Source organism: Protomyctophum bolini, assembly GCF_963924005.1.
Source record: "Protomyctophum bolini genome assembly, chromosome: 7".
Classification (NCBI taxonomy): Eukaryota; Metazoa; Chordata; class Actinopteri; order Myctophiformes; family Myctophidae; genus Protomyctophum; species Protomyctophum bolini.
In genome coordinates, this window is record NC_137868.1 from 35,200,427 (window position 1) to 35,222,374 (window position 21,948).

General features: G+C 44.5%; 1 protein-coding gene across 3 annotated transcripts; it reads left to right on the forward strand.

The window, feature by feature from the left end:
• The first annotated feature begins 527 nt into the window (after positions 1-527).
• On the forward strand, positions 528-21,827 carry LOC308319013 (mothers against decapentaplegic homolog 4-like). Of its 3 annotated transcripts, none has more exons than XM_080768802.1 (12): positions 528-655; positions 1,208-1,437; positions 12,089-12,263; positions 13,228-13,251; positions 14,034-14,156; positions 14,527-14,748; positions 15,157-15,270; positions 17,332-17,385; positions 17,579-17,762; positions 18,094-18,262; positions 19,964-20,102; positions 20,387-21,827. In XM_080768802.1, the coding sequence occupies exons 2-12, from the start codon at positions 1,210-1,212 to the stop codon at positions 20,584-20,586; spliced, it is 1,632 nt and encodes a 543-aa protein (XP_080624928.1). In that variant the 5' UTR covers positions 528-655; positions 1,208-1,209; the 3' UTR covers positions 20,587-21,827. The 3 variants fall into 3 exon arrangements, with proteins under 3 accessions (XP_080624928.1, XP_080624930.1, XP_080624929.1); XM_080768804.1 differs by having other exon boundaries at positions 19,964-20,098; positions 20,387-20,542; XM_080768803.1 differs by having other exon boundaries at positions 611-750.
• Positions 21,828-21,948: the final 121 nt, after the last annotated feature.

Consider the following 21,948-nt stretch of genomic DNA (forward strand, 5'->3'; position numbering starts at 1 on the left):
CGCGCACACACACACACACACACACACACACACACACACACACACACACACACACACTGTATCTATCTCATACACACAAACTCAAACTATCTCTCTCCTTCAATCTCCAGCTATTTCACTCACTCTCCCTTCTCTCTCTCTCCTTCAATGTCTCTTTTGCTACACTTATATCTTTCTTTCACTCTCACTCAGTGTCCCTTTCTCTCTCTCACTCTCAGCTACACACCCACACACACACACACACGCACGCACACACACACACACACACACACACACACACACACACACACACACACACACACACACACACACACACACACACACACACACACACACACACACAGGCAGACGCGCGTCATAGTTGGCTCCGATGGCAGACAGCCATTGGCTCTCCCTTGGCCCAGACAACTTACAAACACTGTCTCTCTCTCTGTCTGTCACTCCCACCCTCTCTCTCTCTCTCTCTCTCTCTCTCTCTCTCTCTTTCTCTCTCTCTCTCTTGCTCTCTCCCTCTCCCTCCCTCCCTCTCTCTCCCTCTCTCTGTCTGTCTCTGTGTGTCTGAACAGCAGGATGTGAAGGAGGCTGATAACAGAGAGCAGTCTGGGGCTGAGCAGAGTTTAAAGAGCTCTACTGACATTCTACTGCAGACTGAGCGGTAAGTAGAGTCCAGTATAGAGTAGAATGGACCAGAGAGACAGCAGACTAGAGAGGAGGAGAGGATACTAGAACAGAAATGGAACAGATTAGAAGGTACAGTAATACATTTGAGTACAGTAGAGTACAATTCATTACTACCATTAGAGTTATAGTTACTCATCCAGTTTGTTACTGGTGGTGGAGCTAAAGTATAAGTCAGTTAACCGTGTTTTAAAGACTGGTCAGTACAACCCAGGTTCAATTTGTCATGTCATGTCATTTAACAGGCTAAAGATTTTAGAACACTGGTAGTGTAAATTAACCTGGGTTAAGAAGATTTAGATCACTAGTGGTCAGTAAACCTGCGTTAAGAAGATTGAGATCACTGGACAGTTAATCTGGGTTAAGAAGATTTAGATCACTGGTCAGTTAATCTAGGTTAAAATTTAGAATGCTGGTCAGTTAGCCTAGGTTAGGTTTAGACAGGTCAGTGCTGATGCGTATATCAGTATTGCCCATAGTCTAACCTCTGTGTTTGTGTGTGTGTGTGTGTGTGTGTGTGTGTCTCTAGGCATGTCAGTAAACAGCAGTGATGCGTGCGTCAGTATAGTCCACAGTTTGCTGGTTCACCGTCAGGGCGGGGAGAGCGAGGGCTTCGCCAAGCGGGCGATCGAGAGCCTTGTGAAAAAGCTGAAGGAGAAGAAGGAGGAGCTTGACTCCCTCATCACCGCCATCACCACCAATGGCATCCACCCCAGTGGCTGTGTCACCATCCAGAGGACACTGGATGGACGGCTGCAGGTAGGGGGCTCTCCAGTATGCAAACCTGTGTTTCCTCCCCAATTACACCAGTGAGGGGCGGGGGGCGCTCTTTCATAACAGGTGCATGCGCCAGCCAGATAATCCCATACATACAACAAAACAGAGAGTAGCCTACAAAACAACAAAATACAAAACGTTTTAGTCATTCAGTCCGACTTCACTGCAATATCCTTTTCATAAATTATATTTGTACTTATATAATAATATCTAGAGAAATTCTAAGTTTCAAACACCAAAGTAGTAATAGTAGTAGTTGTGAATTAGCAAACTGGACATTTGGACTGAATGTTTCCTTTATCCTCATGTTGCGCTAATGCACGCAACTGTTGTTTCTCATAAGTGCGTGTCCGTTGGCCTTCAACAACACAGCCATCGCCAGGCTCCTTCCCAGCCCTTCCCACCCCTCACTGGTGTAATTCTGGGCAGGAAATGCTAGATCGCCTCCAGTACACTACACTACGCTATGCTATGCTGCACTGTCGTATGCTATGCTTATGCTACACTAGGCAATGCTATTCTACTCTACAAACAGCAGGAATTACTTTGTTATACCTCTCATAGAGTAGGAGAATCGGAGCAATTGTTGATTAAAAGAGATGAGCGAGAAGGCACAATTCTCGATCTACCAGTCGACCTTCATACCTACTCTCAGTATGGTCATGACATGTGGTTCGGGATGACTGAAAGAACAAGATCGTGGATACGAGCTCAGCCTGAATGGGCTCTATATGCACACACGCAATTATGATAAGAACTTGGGGACCGCTTCCCTACTTCATATTGTTGGCTCACTGGAAACACTCTGATACACCAGTGGGTTTCAAAGTGTTTCATTAAGTGGGTTCCAAATGGCCTCATACGGGTCTGTAACTCTGAGAGTTATGGGGGTCCTTGAAATGAAAAGGTTTGCGATAGGTGGGGGGAGGGGGGTGTTATGCTTGTCTGAACATTGTTCTACTTCTACTCTACTACCCTAGGTAGATCATGTTTTTTAGCTGCAGGCCATATAGGGATGGCCGTCGCTCAGTCAAACACCTTAATCCAGGTTAACTGACCCATAGGTTAACCGATCTGTGTTCTATTGTCTCTAAATTTGCTGGCAGGATTGTCATGGACAGTGGTTGCCATATGCTTATTACGAGCAACTGTGGGCTTTGTTTTTCTGTAAAGTCACTGTTAAATATTGGTGATTGTGGGTTGGCTTGCTTCCAGAAATGCTGTTTAAACTAGTTCTCTCGGGGGCACAGTGGCGCAATCGGTAGCGCTGTCGCCTCACAGGTAGAAGTTCTGGGTTCGATTTCAGCTGGGGACGCTGTGGGCGTGTTCTCTCCTCTGCGTCATCAGTACCCATACCCTAGGTGGGGTTGGCAGTATATACTCCAGGGATATTCAATTGGCGGCCCGCGGGCCACATGTGGCCCGCGGAGCGCCTCCTTGTGGCCCCTGGAAGAATTTTGAAAAAAAAAAAAAAAAAAAAAACGTTTTTTTTTTTTTTTTTTTTTTTTAGAATAATAATAGGGATAATAAAGGTTACAGGTATGGTGTGTGTGATATTAATTGTGAGATTACCATAATGACGGTAATCATTAAAGGACCACTTTTCAACCTATCTTCATATAATAGGTCCTCACTAATAATCATGATAAAATGACACGTTTTTTTCTACTCGGTCTGTGTCACATAGGATGGCTGTGGGCAGTTTAGAAACCCACCCAACAGTGACATCAATGGAGAATCCAAGCTAATAGAAACTGCAGGCTTTCTAGTCCTGAAAAGTTTCGAAAATGGAAGCCATCATTCTCACAATAATAAACCCTGTTATAGGGTCCATTTGGTTCCATTTGTACACTCTCAGAGTTACAGACCCATAAGGGTCCATTTGATTCCAAACCATTTCCCTGGGGACCCCCTGGAACTGCCTCAAGGACCCTGGGGGTCCCCGGACCCCGAACCCCACTTTGGAATCACTGCTCTATGTAATGTTTGTGTGTGTGTGTGTGTGTGTGTGTGTGTGTGTGGTGTGTGTGTGTGTGTGTCCGTCCAGCTGATGGTCGTTAATGTCAAAGCAATGCTGTTTATGCACTGTCAAATAGGTCTAGGCCTACATCTATTCTAAGGTGGCATATACCTGTATAGACATATTACCCTGCTCATTACTGTGCGGAAATATACACAAATCTTCGTGTTTGAGCACAAAAAGCATTTTGAGAACCCACAAATTTCCGCGCTTCGCGCGCACAATGTGCGGCCCCCCACACACAATCATTCTACAGTTGTGGCCCCCGGCCTAATCTAATTGAATACCCCTGATATACTCCCTGTGTCCCCTAGGATAGGTAACCTCACAAAAAACATGCAGTAATCCTGTTCTCTTTAGTGCCTCCCCCTGGCCAGCCATGGCGCCTGATGGAGGGGAAAGGAACTGGTTGGAATAACGTGTTCCACACTCGCTACATCCAACCGGGGAAACTCCCCCCTGTCAGGTGAATAGAAGCGGCTTGGACTCCTCATGCTTTGAAGGAAACATGAGTTCAGTCCGTTGCTCTCCCCACGTTGGCAGAGGGAGTGTAGCGCACAGGATTACATTTGACAATTGACACTTGGTGGTGGGTTACAAAAATCGTGAGCTAAAAATGTATAAACTAAACAGCCTTGTATAAACAGCCCTGTGTGTGTGTGTGTGTGTGTGTGTGTGTGTGTGTGTGTGTGTGTGTGTGTGTGTGTGTGTGTGTGTGTGTGTGCGTGCGTGCGTGCGTGCGTGCGTGTGCTTTTAGTAATTAATATATCCAGTTCTTTATTCAGTCCTGTAGTGCTGTGCAGTAGTGTAATGTTATGTTGTGTTGTGTTGTTAACTTGACCTGTCCTGACTGGAGCCATCTGGTTTCACACAGGCCAAGGAGAGATTGTCTGTACTGTACCTCCTCATCTCCTCCGCTGTTATTGCTGTCTTTCCTCCTGCATACATAGTACATAGTACATAGTTCTCACGTTCCATGTAGCGTTGTTGGTTGGTCGTCTGGGGGTCAGAAGCTTCGGATGCACTCCTTGTTGTTTTCCATTATGCATTGCAATGTTTTCTTTAGCGTAGGACACTTCTGTAGCATAAGGTTCGGGTTGCTAGCCCAAAGCCCCAAACTTCCACAAACTTCCACTAGGCTTCTGGAGTAGCCTTGTGTGGAAATAATGTTGTGATGTGTTGTCATTTATCTTGGCAAGAATTGGACAATATGAATTATGAATACATCTCATGATCATGATACAGGGGTCAAGTCATTGTGATAGGTTGCAATCATATTTAATTGTTGTGATCTTATGTCCTATAGGAACATACTATTAAGGTACTGTAATAGTATAAACCAGTGGTTCCCAAAGTGGGGTCCGGGGACCCCCAGGGGTACCTGAGGGAGTTCCAGGGGGGACCCATCTATTTTGTTCATAAAGTGCTAAAGTGTTTAAAGCAGTGGTTCCCAAACTTTTTCATGTCAAGGACCCCCAAATTGACACTACTTAGCCCGTGGACCCCCATTTGAAAAGATATGCCAGGGACCCCCATAAGAGAAGACGTACACATTTAGACGTCTACATTTAGACGTCTACATTTAGACGTACACATTTAGACGTACACATTGACGTCTACATTTAGACGTCTACATTTAGACGTCTGTATACATTTAGACGTCTACATTTAAACGTCTACATTTAGACGTATACATTTAGACGTATACATTTATTTGTTATCCGTGTTGCGAGGATGAGGGGGTACCTGGAAAAATATCTACCCCAAAAGGGGTACCTGGTCCAAAAAAGTTTGGGAACCCCTGGTATAAACAACACACCTCCCTACATAAAACAATAGATAGTTTAGGCATTTATCAGATATTCTTATCCAGAGAAGTAAATTACATGAACCCTAGGACTAGGCCAGTGGTTATTGCAAGTGGCCCCCCAAATACAAAAAAATGCTTAAAAAAACCCAAAAACAAGTCATGTTATTTTTTCTATAAAAAACACACGTTGTTCGTTCAAATCCATGTGGTACATCAAGATTTGTCGAATACAATTGGTCCGTGTTCAGGGGGAGGGAAGCCGGGCGAGGAGTGTTTGGCGAGAGGAGTAGGCCAAAAGCCCTACATCCTCCCGGTGGGGGGCTATACTCGCTGGCAGGTGACTCAGCAGGCAGGTGACAGCAGCAATGACAGTCTGACATCCTTAGCTGATAAGTGACTTGTAAAGGGTTTAGGGTTGGATCCTGTGCTGTGGGCAAGGGGGTACCATGTCCTTGATCGCCTTGTAGGTCATCACCAGTGGGTACCGGGGCAGCAACCAGTAGCCAGTGGGAAAGTAACGCAGGAAGGCAGGAGCTCATGTTGGATAGTTGTGTAGCTGTGTAGTGTTATGCAATGTTATGAGTTATTTCAGTCTCTGTCATGTGGAAACCTCATATGTCCGAAACTGTTACTTTTCAGGGATTCAAATTCTAGCAGATTTACAGGTGCATCACGTCGTCGTGAGTCGTGACACATTTTGAGCTTGTAGATCTGGTACCTTTGCTACTTGTTTTGTGTGACACTGTAGTATGACGAAGTAGGGCATTCATTAAAGGAAAAAAGGTAAAAATATGGAGTTAAGAGATTTCGCATGTTATGTTGTTCTATGTGTGCACTTAATGCATGAGTCTATGTACAGTAAATGCCTAAATGTGAATGTAAATTGTTAGGTGTGTAGTTCTGTAGTGCTGTGCAGATGTGTAATTTGGTGTGTGCGACTGTGCGTGCGTGCGTGTGGGTGAGAGAGAGAGAAAAAAGATGCCGCGCACCGCCAATTGCCACATCATGAATCTTAATGTCCGTACGTCTCAAGTCAGTATTTTTAGAACCTTTGAGTGCTGACGCTCACCAAAGCATAACTAACATAACATAACATAATTTTATTTTTGTTTATTAGGATTTTTGGTTTACAGTGCATTTCAAGATTGTATTCAGTATAACAGATTGAAAAGTATAGCTAAAACATACAAACAAACAGTGGCTGATGACTATACCGCACTCCCAGGACAACTCTAACAAGATCACTATCATTAATAACGAACCTTTCTGCTATGGAAAACCAAGCACATATTTATGTATACTTACACAAACACCTAATACAGTGCTGTCTTGAAATCACAGACATGTACGGTAGCTGAAGGAAGCAAGCTGGGGTTAAAAATAACATGTTCTGGCTGATTTGAACAGGACATTTCATGCTACAGTAGGCTGAGAGGTCAAACTCTATTCTCCATCTTCATCATCATGCGCACACGCCCACACACGTCTGAGGTCTCTTTCCTGAGACCTTTCAAGGTGTAGTGTGTACAGTACATGCCATCCTATACGCATACCAGGACTACCTTTACTTATTTTAATACGATACAGAAAAAGGCTTTCACACTTTCAACACGAGTCCCTTTGCTGCAGCTCAAAACCTCTACTCTGCAGCGAGTGGAGATGGAGATCAGTGATCACACAGGATCGTAATAAACATAAAATCCTCCAATAAGTTGTCTGCTATTTTCAATACTAACGCATTACAATGTCAGTAGCCTAACTGTAACGGATGCGACCCACCACGGATGCGTTAAAGAGTACCAAAATGGACTACCATTCATTTTTAAGTGAATAGGTACCGACGTGAATGGGTCTACACCATTATGATGTGCAATTGATTACTTATTACATTAGTGACGATTTTTGGGGGTTGCTATTTTATTTGTCTAGTATGTTGAAATCGTATGAATGTTATTGATCTTAAAGACATGGCACTGATAGATACAGTATGTATATGTTCTTATGCATTCTTGTCAATAGAAAGAAAACCCAACACTTATATTTCAAGCAGCAACCTTTGAGCGACTGCATGATGCAAACATAATTGACACATGGCATTAAAGATGACAGAGATATTTGAATGTCAGCAATCTGACAGAAGGGTGCGAGAAAGGTAGACAAATGTGAGAGAGAGGTGGTTGGGGGTGGGTGGTGGCAGTAGGGATGATGCACAACTGTAATCATAATGCCACACTACTGTTACATGGCTCTCTATAGGTAGTAATTTCACTGCATGCACCACCATTATTGTAAGGGCATGCCTCCTGGAGGAGATTTAACTGCGTTTTACTGAGCATAGCCTTTTACCCCCCCTCTATGTGTATGTGCATGCATAAAGTGAGTGTCAAATGGATTGATGAAGTGAGTTTAGCGTCGTTTAACATCATTTCATGCAATCAGATAGGACTTTTCTGTCTGGACGTATGGGCTGTCAAGGCCACTCAGTAGGCGTTCTCCACTTCCAGCATAACTTCCGGACATGATGATGATGTCACGGCGCATACCCATAGGCTCTATGCACTGCAGCCAGCGGCTTCCTTATTTAGTGTAGCACAGTGGTTCTCAAACATTTTAATTTCAAACACACCCATAACTCTAATAGTTACACACCCATAAGTCACTCCCGCCTGGACCCTACTTTGAGACCCACTGGTGTAGCACAGTGTTTCCAGTGAGCCAACATGCACAATATTCAGCACCCTGACTCTGTTTGACCAGAATGGAACAAAAGCTTAGCATATTTTGTAGAACCTGTGAAAGAAGGGGCCCAATTTCTTTCCAATTTAGCTGCTGTGCTAGAGCCTATTCAGTGTTCCAATGGCAATTAATCCTCCCAAAACATTTCTGTGTTTTTGCCCCTGTTACGTACCCTACTTGCTCAACTGCCAGCGAGGAGCCCCCACTGGCAGGACGTAGCGCTTCTGTTCTACTGACACCCAGTCTGCAGGAGTCATTACAAACACTGACAAATATTGTCCAGCATTCTTCCTCCAAACATGACCAAATGTGTTTGTGTAAAGTAGACAGTCAGCAAGCCAGATGCACCGCTGTGGATTTGAACCCCAGACATTGTGATGGTGGATATGCAAGTGTTTTAATTACCCCTGTGCCACCAGGGTCCAGAAAAGGATCGTGTTGTATCTGGGGTTGGGATCCGGATTTGAACAATTTTGGTTCCTTAACGATAACCTTTTAACAATCCAATTTGGGTCAATTATTTTCCATTTGTACACTCAGAGTTATGGTGGTCCTTCAAAATAAACTGTTTGAGAACAACCAATATTGTAGCAGACATGAAGTCTCTGACAGTGTGGTAAAACCGGTTCCTCAATGTTTCTTTTGTACACTTTTTGTATATTAAATCAACCACTTGAACCCCAGCATCCATATTCTGGGTGGAACATTAGCCAAAACATTACCCCCCCCCCCCCCCACAAAACAAAAACAAAACATCATATTTGAACTGGGGACCGCCCCCACGCTGACAAATACTTGAACTTATTCTCACAACATTTGCCTCTTTCTCAGGTAATGTTTCACAATTTGGCCAATGTTCGAAATGCTTTTATAGTATAGTGTTTTGTATTTTAGCGGTATTAAAAAGATCTTAAAAGTCAAGACTTGAAATGTGCAGATACGTTGCATTCATAGTCTACACACATTCAGTGAGAAAACAATGTTGTGGACCCCCCTCCTGATCCACAGGCCGAGAATCACTGCAATAAGGAACACGTCCTTTTAGTTTCCAAATAAGGGATGATTCAGGCTGGCAACCGCAGTCTAGAGGTACAACCAGAACCATGTTGAAGTGCCCTTGAGCAAGAAACCGAACCTGTGCATTTGTGTGGTATTGTGTAGTTGTGTCGTGCTAGTGTAGTTGTGTGTGTCTTGTAGTTGTGTAAAGTTGTGTAATGGCTCTGGGTGTGGTGTCTGTCTAGCAGACTCACTTCATCATGTAAACATCACATTACTGTCTGTCTCTCTGTCTGTCTGTCTGTCTGTCTGTCTGTCTGTCTGTCTGTCTGTCTGTCTGTCTGTCTGTCTGTCTGTCTGTCTGTCTGTCTGTCTGTCTGTCTGTCTGTCTGTCTGTCTGTATGTCTGTCTGTCTGTCTGAAGCATGCACGCACGCACGCACACACAGTCTCCATGGAAACAGCTGTACATACCTGTATGTACAGTCTGTCTACAGGCCTGTCTGTCTGTGAACAACTGTTTGAAGTGTAAAGTATTTTTAACTGTTGAATGGCTGGTGTTTTGACTGTACATTTAGTAGCGATAGAGAAGTGGAGAGAGAGAGCAGGGTGACGAGAGAGAGAGAGAGAGAGAGAGAGAGAGAGAGAGAGAGAGAGAGAGAGAGAGAGAGAGAAGGGGGCGCGACTGGGTTGTTTTGTCTGAGACACAGGAAAGGGGCGGCGTTAAGTTAAGCCAGGCTCTCTCTCTCTCTCTCTCTCTCTCTCTCTTTCTCTCTCTAACAATCTCTCTCTCTCTCTCTCTCTCTCTCTTTCTGTGCGGGGAGAGAGAGAGAGAGAGAGAGAGGTAGAGGCAGACAGAGAGGGAGTGTACATGTCTAGTTTTTGTGCTGGTTTTCATTCCATAGTCTGGTGTGTGTGTGTGTGTGTGTGTGTGTGTGTGTGTGTGTGTGTGTGTGTGTGTGTGTGTGTGTGTGTGTGTGTGTGTGTGTGTGTGTGTGTGTGTGTGTGTGTGTGTGCATGTTTTGCATTTATGAAAATGCTGAATAGAACTAATGTTTCTACTGCAGTGCACTGCACCATTCTACAGTATACTTTAATATACCAATTCATAAGCCTCCTCCTGTGTTTGGGTCAAATCTAACTGATTTACACATTCCATTTCCTTGAATTGAGTGTTTTATTCAACTCAGGAAACATTATCATCTCTGTTGGGTGGAAACCTCATATCTCTAAAACTTTATATACTTTTTCAGGATTAGAATCCTATCATTAAAGGCAATAAAGCGGCCAAAGAATCACAAGAGGCAGACCTACAAGTTCAAAACACTTTGTGACGCGTTCCGAGCTTGCAGATACGTTATTTTTGATGCTTTTGTGTGACACTGTAGTACGATCAGTACACACACACACACACACACACACACACACACACACACACACACACACACACACACACACACACACACACACACACACACTGCTTTTTAGGTACTCTGATCAAGCGCATCAGTCCCAACCATAGGGACTCCGAATCCCCCGTTTCTAAACAGCAGATCCAAAACGACAGGTGGTAGCTGGGGTGGAGGAGGGTGAGCAGCAAAAGTTTAAGCAGACAGCAGCGCAGCAGTATCAGTGTGTGCAGCAGCCAGCAAGCAGGATGAGCAGTGCAAACTTCCAGTTTAAATAGCCGGTATGAAGCTGGAATGAGTGTTGTGTGATTGGATGAGTGAATCATGTGAATGAGAACATGATGCTGAGTTTAGAGTTTTAGAGTTTTATTAGGATCCCCATTAGCTGGTGCATAGCAGCAGCTAATCTTCCTGGGGTCCACACAGAACATAAAAACATGACATTCGACATGAATGACATTACAGGACAATGATATATAAATAAATAAAATATATATATATTTTATCAACAATTTCCTCATCCACCTTCTGATTCCACATTTTCTTGGAAGAGAAACAAACCAAAAAGCATATAATTATTTATTTATGGCAAAAGAAATTAAATAATAAACTTAACTTAAATAATAATCACTATTATGGGTCCATAAAACATTTATTCAGCTCTTTTGAATGCATGAATTGCATACACTATTCGGTGATATACTTTCTGCCTATTCGGGCCGAAACCGAATAGAGGGTATGCGCGTGACATCATCATCAAACCCGGATCATGACTGCGGTGTGTGTATGTGTGTGCGTGTGCGTGCGTGCGTGCGTGCGTGCGCATTCGAGCGCCCAAGGTGGCCCAATGAATGACCGCCGGCAACTGCACTGAGTTTCCTGACTGAACTTGCTCTGCGCATGTCTGTGACAGGCATGACACTCATATTTTCAGAAATATAGCGTAAAGCTTTTAGATCTGCAATTTTCGGTTGTTTTTGCGTGACACCTCTGTATGAACAAAGGATTAAGTTAAGACATCGTCAATTCGATTAGTTTTTTCTCCCTAATTGCTTTTTCAGTCGAAAAAAATGTAGGCCTACTCTTCGATTATTCAATGAATCAAAAAGGTAACCGATAGAATAATAATCAATAGTAGCAGCCTTATACCGGCGCACATGTATCTAAATGTAGATGGTGCTGTGCTGCTATTATGCTAAATGCTATACTTTACAGTACTACTGTACACCTCTACCGCCCACACCTGAGGTTGCAGGAGGTGAGACATGATGTCATGAATGTGGTTCAACTTGGTTGGGTTACAATTACACACACACACACACACACACACACACACACACACACACACACACACACACACACACAGTCACACACAGTCACACACAGTCACACACACACACACACACACACACACACACACACACACACACACACACACACACACACACACACACACACACACACACACACACACACACACATGCGTGCCCATGCGCACACCAACACACACCCACACAGTTCTTTCAGATACAGTGACTCATTTCGTCTGTCTCTCCTCTCTTCAGTTCTTTCTCTCTCGCTCCTTTGAAACAAAATTAAATGACCTCACTGTTTAGGGCAAGCCTTCATGGTTGACATGTCTTGTCTGTCTGTCTGTCTGTAGGTAGCAGGAAGGAAAGGCTTTCCTCATGTGATCTACGCTCGGCTGTGGCGTTGGCCGGACCTCCACAAGAACGAGCTGAAGCACGTCAAGTTCTGCCAGTACGCCTTCGACCTCAAGTACGACAACGTGTGCGTGAACCCGTACCACTACGACAGAGTGGTGTCTCCTGGCATCGGTAAAACCCATCAGCATCACTCACGTTTCACTCAAACCACTTCCATCACTTCCGTCAGTTAGTTATCATGGTAGCAAGCAGGGCAGCAACCTCAAAGGTCAGCTTTTGACGTCGGACTGATAGCAACACCACGAAAGCACGAGAAGAAATTTACTTTTTATTTATTTCTAAATTATTCATGCCCCCCAAAAAATCAGCATGTCCCAAAATAAATGCATGATCCCCCACCTCGTGACGTTATGTGGCAGCCACAGTGGGCTTCATGATATAGACAGCTATGTGTGTCCCTGTGTGTACTGTACAGTACAGTACTACACCACGAGTACAGCACCACCTAGTTCAGACGAGTCAAAATTTTACCTTAATTTAGCCAGGAGTAAAATCCCTTTGACATTAAACATGTATTTTCCAAGGCAGCCCTGGTGCACAACAGGCAACAGTACATATTAAAACACAAGCAACACAATACAACTATGGAATAGATCAAATCAAATACTCTTAGAAGTCACCCTCCTTGGGTAGTGAGTGTGTTGCAATACAGGACCAATGTTAACAAAACATTACAGTCATGAATGAATACATGTACTGTAATCCCAACTTTACAGCACACATGTTAGTACCTTGTCTTGCGTATTATCATATTATGTATCTGCCCTTGGTTGGATAATCTTGGCTGTGAAGGAATGTCCATGTGATATATGCAGCATATATATATTTTTGATTATAGTAATAAAATATTATATTTACCCATATGAGTATAGTATTAATTAGCTATACATTACATTTACTACTATGAAGTAATCGCATGCACGCACGCACGCACGCACGCACGCACGCACGCACGCACGCACGCACGCACACTTTGCTGGCAGGTTAGTTCTATCAAGGTCTCCTGTGTTTGTACTGCTGTTTTATTGTTTAGTCTGACGGGTGCTAAACCTCCTCTCCTTCTCCTCTTCCTCAGTTGGTCTCAACATTCAGAATAATGGTGAGTGTTTTTCTTTTCTTATATCATATTTTAGCTACCCATCAAAAGTAACTCCTCCTGTTTCAGAGTGTTTTCATTGTTGTCAATGCTTTCAATTCTAGAACCATCGTAGGCTACGATGGTTCATCGTCCTACAATACATGTAGCCTACGATTCGTTGAACTAATATATACCTTTATTGAAAGGATAAGCCCCTTGAGATGTCACATCTCATTTTAGAGGGGGTCCTCAGCACAGATACATTGTACAATACAGTTCACAAAACAATACAACAGTAGTACAACCATACACACAGATAGGACAAAACAAAACAAAACAGAACAAAAGCTCTCCCAAAGATAGCTCCCACCCCACTGTTTCAACCCTAAATAGTAGAGTTCATATGGGGAAAAAATATACCCATTGCACAGTAAGACCATGTTGCTAAGCAAAAAACAAACAAGCAATACCAGCATGCATAATCGATGCATAACAGCAGAAATCAGTATATTGAACCTCACAGACCACCCGTCCACAGCCCTCCCCCCTCCCCACATACAAACCCATATACATAGAAGACAGCACAGTTAAAGCATAATAACAATAATAATAATATTCTACAAAATAAATAATACAATAAAATACAAAAAACGTGGAAAAAACTAAGGTACATTCATTGTTTGGCAAATATGTATTTCTAATAGTGGAGACAGTTTAGGAGAGACACATAGTATGGACACAAATTAGGTTTATGCTTAATTGTTCAAAACAAATCTCTCTTTTTCTCTGTGGATATATTTCAGGCTCTCAGTGTGTTCTCATTAAGGAGGAATTCATGTCAGAGTGTGTCCACCGATCCCCCATGTCCCAAACCCTGGAGTCCCCTCCGATCACCCGATATCCCAGCATGCCACTCTCTCCACCAGGTGAGTCACGCCTCCACAGCCACAGATCTGAGATCAGATCCCACCTGAGTACCACCTCTGTCTCTCCTACACTCTGTCCCTCTCAGTTGTCCAACTGTCTGTCGTTCGTACACTGTCTCCCTCTCAGCTCTCCAACTGTCTGTCCCTCCTACATTGTCTCTCTCAGCTGTCCAACTGTCTGTCTCTCCTACACTGTCTCCCTCTCAGCTGTCCTACTGTATCTCTCCTACACTGTCTCCCTCTCAGCTGTCCTGCCCGAAAGAAAGAAAGAAAGAAAGAAAGAAAGAAAGAAAGAAAGAAAGAAATCAATCAATCAATCAATCAATCAATCATTATTTTAATATTCCTGTTGTTTTTTTGTTCCCTGCAGTCAGCGTGTCCATGATGTCAGTGGGTGTTCCCACGGGGGGCGGAGAAGCTCACCACCAGATGTCCTCCCCTCACAGGCAGGGTGTGGCCACCAGCCCCCCGCCCTCTACCAGCCCTCCTCTACACCTCGCCCCCCAGTCTACCCCACCGCCCGCCCCCCACCTCCACAGCCCTGAGTACATCAGCACTCCGAAACACAACTCCACCACGCCAATGTACCAAAGTGAGTATCCCGACTTCAAATCTCCTTCTTGCACAGCGTGGGCAGTGGTAGAAGAAGTACTCACGTGTTTTACTTGAGTAAATGTATTCAATACCACAATTTATAAATAGTCAGTTACAAGTAATGGTTTTGTACTCAAATTTTACTTGAGGAAAGGTACAAAGGCATTGTCATCAAAGTTTTCAAATGTATGAAAATGAAAATAGCAGATCTCTCCAAGCTCACAACGTGTCCTAAAGTGACATGGTGTGAGTTTATAGATTGTTTATTTTCAAATATAGCTGATATACAAGGCTGAAGTGGTTACGGTATATTTTGTAATCAAGAGTATAGAGAAATACACTAATACTGAACCCTTCTTGCTGTAATTCCATATGAACTGAACAGTCATTTTCTGTCACCCTACAGCAACGTGGACGGGCAGCAACACGGCCTCCTATACCCCCGTAGGACCCCAGCAGAACGGACGAATGCACCAGCAGCCTCCATTACATCATCATCCAGCGCCCAGCACTCACTTCTGTATGACAACACCACTGTTTCACTGTGATTTCCCAAGAGCTAGTCCTCCCTATCTGGGGCCTGTTTCACAAAACCTAGATAACAGATTAACCTGGGATTCTACCATGGATGAATTTATCTTCGTTTAAGGCACGAAAGCTGAGTTATCTCGCCAGCCTGGTCCAGACAGGCTAACGGCCAGGTTTAACTCATCCTGTTGCCTTTACTGTTCATTAAGCAGTCAATCTGATTACAAACCAATGACATTTCCACACTTATTCTATTCATATGTGTTTATGTTGCTTTATTGTATTAGCCTGCATTAAAACAATATCATAGTTACACATTGTAATTAAAATACCAGTTATATATATACCTATATACTTCATTCTACATCAAATAAGTTAAATATATATGCTGCACAACCTCGTCATGACAGCTTGTGAGCTTGTAGATTGGCTATTTTTGCTATAATAAATATTTTTGACAAATTAAAAAAATGCTATTAAACATTGTGACCGTTTAATAACCGATTTTTATTCTAATTATTTGTGAAGTCAGACCATATTTTATTACTTATGGGTAATAAGCTATGTTGCCAGGGCTAGGCCTATTAGTGGAATATATTACTGCATGTCATAATCACTCATTATGAGATTTTTATTTTCACTGCTATTTTCACAGTTTCTGTCGACTGTCAGATTACCAGATTGCCTGGACTACAGCTTCTTTATTGATCTATCCTGATGAGTTACTGGATTACTTTTGTTCATTTGCATTAATTTACAAGTAAGACGCGCGAACGCGGGACGCAAACGCAGCTTGTAAATTTCCATCCATCCATCCATCCATCTTCAACCGCTTATCCGTAGTCGGGTCGCGGGGGCAACAGCTCCACCAGAGTGCTCCAGACTTCCCTCTCCAGAGCAACATTAGTGACTTCCTCCTGGGGGATTCCGAGACGTTCCAAGGCCAGTGAGTCGATGTGTTTCCTCCAACTGCGCCTTGGTCTGCCCCGGGGTCTCCTCCCAGTGGGACGTGCGTCGAGGACCTCCCTAGGGAGACGCCCGAGAGGCATCCTAACCAGATGCCCGAACCACCTAAGCTGGCTCCTTTCCAGGCGAAGGAGCAGCGGTTCTACTCTGAGTCTCTCTCGTGCGACTGAACTTCTCACCCTGTCTCTAAGGGAGATGCCAGCCACCTGTTGAAGAAAACTAATTTTGGTCGCTTGTATTCGCGACCTTATTCTTTCAGTAATGACCCACACTTCATGACCATAGTGCGTGAGTGCGTGCGTGCATGCGTGCGTGTGTGTACGTGTGTACGTGTGTTTTTTGTGTGATACAGCTGCGCCCTCTGGTGGCGGGCGGGTGGTGTCACAGCGTGACACACAGACAGACAGTTCTGCCTGGGTTACATAGTAATCGCTCATTGCGTTGAACAATGAACATGTGGAGAGTGAGACACAAATGGATGTGTGCAATGCATGTACAGTACAAGAAGTACTACATTATATTGAGCGCTGCAGACATGCCACTTGAATTTAATGAGCTATGCTTGTACTGTGCACATCGTGATTGATTAATACAAAATTAGGCTTGCGTCTTCAGAACTTGTTTGTCCCGTTATTACATTTTTCAAAGCACGCAACTCAATATAATTTAGGAAACAATAGTTTAAACTTAAGCAGTTAAATCCTCTACAAGTGAGAATCAGTCCTCACAGGAGACTATTTCTTGTCTACAAGAGTAATCCACTGCCCACGTCTTTGTTATGGTCTATTTCACTGTGGGTAATGTAGTGCTGACTGAGGTTCAATTAATCCATGTACTGTGGTTAATGTAGTGCCACTGCCGATTCATATTGTCTCTGTTGGGTGGGAAACTGTCCAAAACTGTATACATAACAGATCGACAAGCATGAACAGCGCTTGTAGATCTGCTACTTTTGATGCTTTTGTGTGACGCTGTATTATGATCAAGTAGGGCTTTTAATTGACGAAAAAACACAATAAGTTAGAATCTGAGGAATAAGAGGTTTCTGCCTGACATAACGGTTGAGATATAGTGTTTCTCTCTCCAGGGTCCCAACATCACAGCACTCCTGCTTTCCCCCAGCCTGTCTCCAACCACCCAGGTATGCACACTCGCAGTCTCGCACACACACGCACGCACGCACGCACGCACGCACGCACGCACGCACGCACGCACGCACGCACGCACGCACGCACGCACACACACACACACACACACACACACACACACACACACACACACACACACACACACACACTCTGCCGCTCTTGTATTAATCTGTGTGTGTGTCCCAGGTCCAGAGTTCTGGTGTTCCATCTCGTACTTTGAGATGGACATGCAGGTGGGGGAGATGTTCAAGGTGCTGTCCAGCTGTCCGCTGGTGCGTGTGGACGGCTACGTGGACCCGTCCGGAGGAGAGCGCTTCTGTCTGGGTCAGCTGAGTAACGTCCACCGAACTGAAGCCAGCGAGAGAGCCAGGTCAGTGCACTAGCTCAGCTTTGCTAGGGACCCCCTGGAACCCCCACAAGGACCCCTGGGGGTCCCTGGACCCCCACAAGGACCCCTGGGGGTCCCTGGACACCACTTTGAGAGCCCTAGCTGTGTGCACAAAGACAAGATAGAACCCAAGAGAAGATATTGGATGATCCATTAGCCACCTATATCGTCTAGTCTAAAGGATTAGGTGGTTAATGGATCTAGACTTAGTAAACTGGCCCTGGGTTGTCTCTGTACTGCTATTTTCTGTCTGTGGTGAAAACCACACTGCTATTGTATGGTGTCATGTGTGTTGATGTCATATCCTGTCCAGGCTCCATATCGGACGGGGGGTTCAGCTGGAGTGCCGGGGGGAGGGGGACGTGTGGATGCGTTGCCTTAGCGACCATGCAGTGTTCGTCCAGAGTTACTACCTGGACAGAGAGGCTGGACGAGCTCCTGGAGACGCTGTCCACAAGATCTACCCTGGAGCATACATGAAGGTGACCTTTAACCTCTGACCATTAACCTACCCAGCTGGAGCTGAAAGAAAGATCGGTTCATTTAGGAAGATAGTCCATCCCGATTGGACACAAATGGTTTCCGAAGTCGGGGGTGGCGTCAGGCGACAAATCTCATCCTATGGTTAAACTGGTGCTGCTACTGGAAGTAAACCGGAGATGGCATGTCTTGCTATCATCACTTTTGAGTAAAAAAAAAAAAAGATCTCTGACATGAGGCAACCTGGCTGGCTATCTGGCTCCCTCTGCTGGTGTTTAGGGGGAAGTAATCACCTAACTGTTACATACAGTAAATGCACATCTGTGTTTGCATCTGTTGGACAACTTGGACTTGATGCAATGGTAATAAATTTGACATGCTAATAATGACATGTAAGTCATTATTAGCCTTCACCAATCGGCCTATAGACCAGGAGCCTATCTCCTGTTTCTCTCTCGTGAGGAAGCTTGATGTACAACTACAAGTATACCCTACACACGCACGGCCACTGAGCTGGTCCTATATACTGTACATGTACAGACCTTCATGGTCTGGCACCTCCCTATATATCTGCCCACATCACTCCCCCCGACTCCACTAGGGCACTCAGATCAGCAGACCAGATGGTCCTGAAGATCCCTCCCACTCACCTCCTGAAAACAAACGGCAACCGGGCGTTCTCAGTCGCTGCACCCAGACTCTGGAACGCCCTGTCACTGGTTGTGAAAGCTGCACCTTCTATGGACATTAAATCTCGTCTAAAAACACACATGTTCTCCCTGGCCTTTTACCACCACATGCCCCTCCCCACTTTTTAATAATGTGTTGCTGTGCTCTCCCATTCTACAGTCTTGTTCTGTACTTCTTTTATTTTACTTGTGAAAAATGTTTTTACTGTATCTTTTTGTGCATTTTGCCTACAGTATATGTTTGTTTTTTATGTTGTCCAGCACTTTGGTCAACCTTGGTTGTTTTAAATGTGCTCTAGAAATGAAATTGACTTGACTTGACTAATTAGCAGGTAACAGTGCAACACTATCTCTCTGTTTCTGGCACAACAGCGCCACTTTTGCCCCTACTGGTACTCATAGTCACATAGGTGAAGATGAACTGGTACTCATAGTCACATAGGTGAAGATGAACTGGTACTCATAGTCACATAGGTGAAGATGAACTGGTACTCATAGTCACATAGGTGAAGATGAACTGGTACTCATAGTCACATAGGTGAAGATGAACTGGTACTCATAGTCACATAGGTGAAGATGAACTGGTACTCATAGTCACATAGGTGAAGACGGACATTGCTGTTCCTTGGAGTGGTTGCACCACTCAAAAAACCCCCCAACAATTAACAGTTTATGTTGTGCGACGGGCAGCAGTCTCTGGGTTGTTTGACAGTCTCTGGGTCTTTACTCTTTGGGTATATTTGTACATTTCCACCTTCAGTCGATGCTTCATATCCATATGAGTGAAAAGGCCGGGACGATCGGTTTATTTTTCAAACACAGTTCTTATATGAAGAGATCTAAAATCCCCCTATGGAGATTACAATGCAAATAAAAAGTACACAAACCTGTCAACTGGCGCCCTCTACTGACAGTGATGTTTGGTGCTCTATTCTGTTCTAAAGTCTGTTTGCAGGCGTTTTGATCTGCCTCAGTCATTGTACTGTGGGTAATGTAGTTTTTGTGTGGTTGCAGGTGTTTGACCTGCGACAGTGTCATAGACAGATGCAGCAGCAGGCGGTCACAGCGCAGACAGCGACGGCTGCGCAGGCTGCTGCTGTTGCTGGTTCAATTCCTGGGCCATGCAGGGTAGGAGGCATCGCCCCAGCTGTTAGTAAGTATCTCTCTCTCTCTCTCTCTCTCTCTCTCTCTCTCTCTCTCTCTGTGTTCTCAACATGTTTGAATTAGTTAATATCTCTTCTTATTATCTCCATAATCATATTCTGCATTTTTTTCGTAAATGAATGCCCTACTTGATCGTACTACAACAGCGTCACACAAAGCAGATCTGCAAACTGAGTCACTGAGATGACTCTCCTCTCCTCTCCTCTCCTCTCCTCTCCTCTCCTCTCCTCTCCTCTCCTCTCCTCTCCTCTCCTCTCCTCTCCTCTCATGTAGGTCTGGCAGCAGCAGCAGGTATAGGAGTTGACGACCTGAGGCGTTTGTGTATTCTGCGTTTGAGTTTCGTGAAGGGCTGGGGTCCAGATTACCCGCGGCAGAGCATCAAGCACACCCCGTGCTGGGTGGAGGTGCACCTGCACCGCGCGCTGCAGCTCCTGGACGAAGTGCTGCACACCATGCCCCTGGCTGACCCTTGACCCTGGAGCCGTATAGATTTCTTACTACAGTTTGTTTTATTTCAAGGACCCCCAGTTTGATTATGCATTAGATAAAATCCTCAGTATTTAATTGAACTCTGACAGTGTACAAATGGAACCAAATGGACCCTAACGGGTCCTTACTTGGCCTGTTGAGGCCTGTTTACCTTATTTAAATGGAACCATGATGTCAAAACGTTCTGATACGGCTGATTCTCATTGTACCCACATAAACCCTATTTTATAATCTGACGTACGATGGTGTTGCTCGTTAGAAATAGCCGAGCTTGTAGATTTGCTATTTTCACTATTAAAAAAACAATCCTAAATAAAAGCCCTAGACTTAGTTTTTTTATTTTTATTAATGAGCCAGAGAATAGCAGCCCGATTGGATATTGACATTCGCTGTACCGCACCGACGAAAAGAGAGCTGAGCCAGAAGGCAAATCAGTTGATCAGCAGTCCATCTTTGTATACTCTCACCTATCATGAAATGTGGGTTGTGACTGAAAAGAAGAATGAGACCACAGATATACACGCCCATGAATGGCTTTTCTCAGGGGGGTGGCTGGCATCTCATCTCACTTAGGGACAGGGTGAGGAGCCTCCACAGGTAGGTTTTCATCTCACTTAGGGACAGGGTGAGGACTGGAGCCTCCACAGGTAGGTTTTCATCTCACTTAGGGACAGGGTGAGGACTGGAGCCTCCACAGGTAGGGTTTCATCTCACTTAGGGACAGGGTGAGGACTGGAGCCTCCACAGGTAGGTTTTCATCTCACTTAGGGACAGGGTGAGGACTGGAGCCTCCACAGGTAGGTTTTCATCTCACTTAGGGACAGGGTGAGGACTGGAGCCTCCACAGGTAGGTTTTCATCTCACTTAGGGACAGGGTGAGGACTGGAGCCTCCACAGGTAGGTTTTCCAGGCCCATCCAGCCGGGAGGAGGCCACAGGGCAGGTCGGGAACCAGGTGGGGGGATTATATCTCCATACTGAACTGGGAACGTGTTTAGGATCCCCCGGTCAGACCTGACTACTGTGCCCAGGCCAGCTAGGGGAAACAGAAGTCTTTTAGGATCCCCCGGTCAGACCTGACTACTGTGCCCAGGCCAGCTAGGGGCTCTCTATAACTCCACTACCTGACTTGCAGTTGAAGATGGATGAATGGATTATTTCACAGTCCTAATGTTTTATTATATTTTGTATAATTTTGAGTAGATAAATAAACCACTTTCAACCTCTTGGGCGTGTCATTACAGGCCATCGATTTTCAAACATTTTCAAAAATGCAATTTGTTTAAAAAAAGGTTCAAACAAATCTACATACAAGCTCACAACGCTTTCTAAGCTTGTAGATTGGAT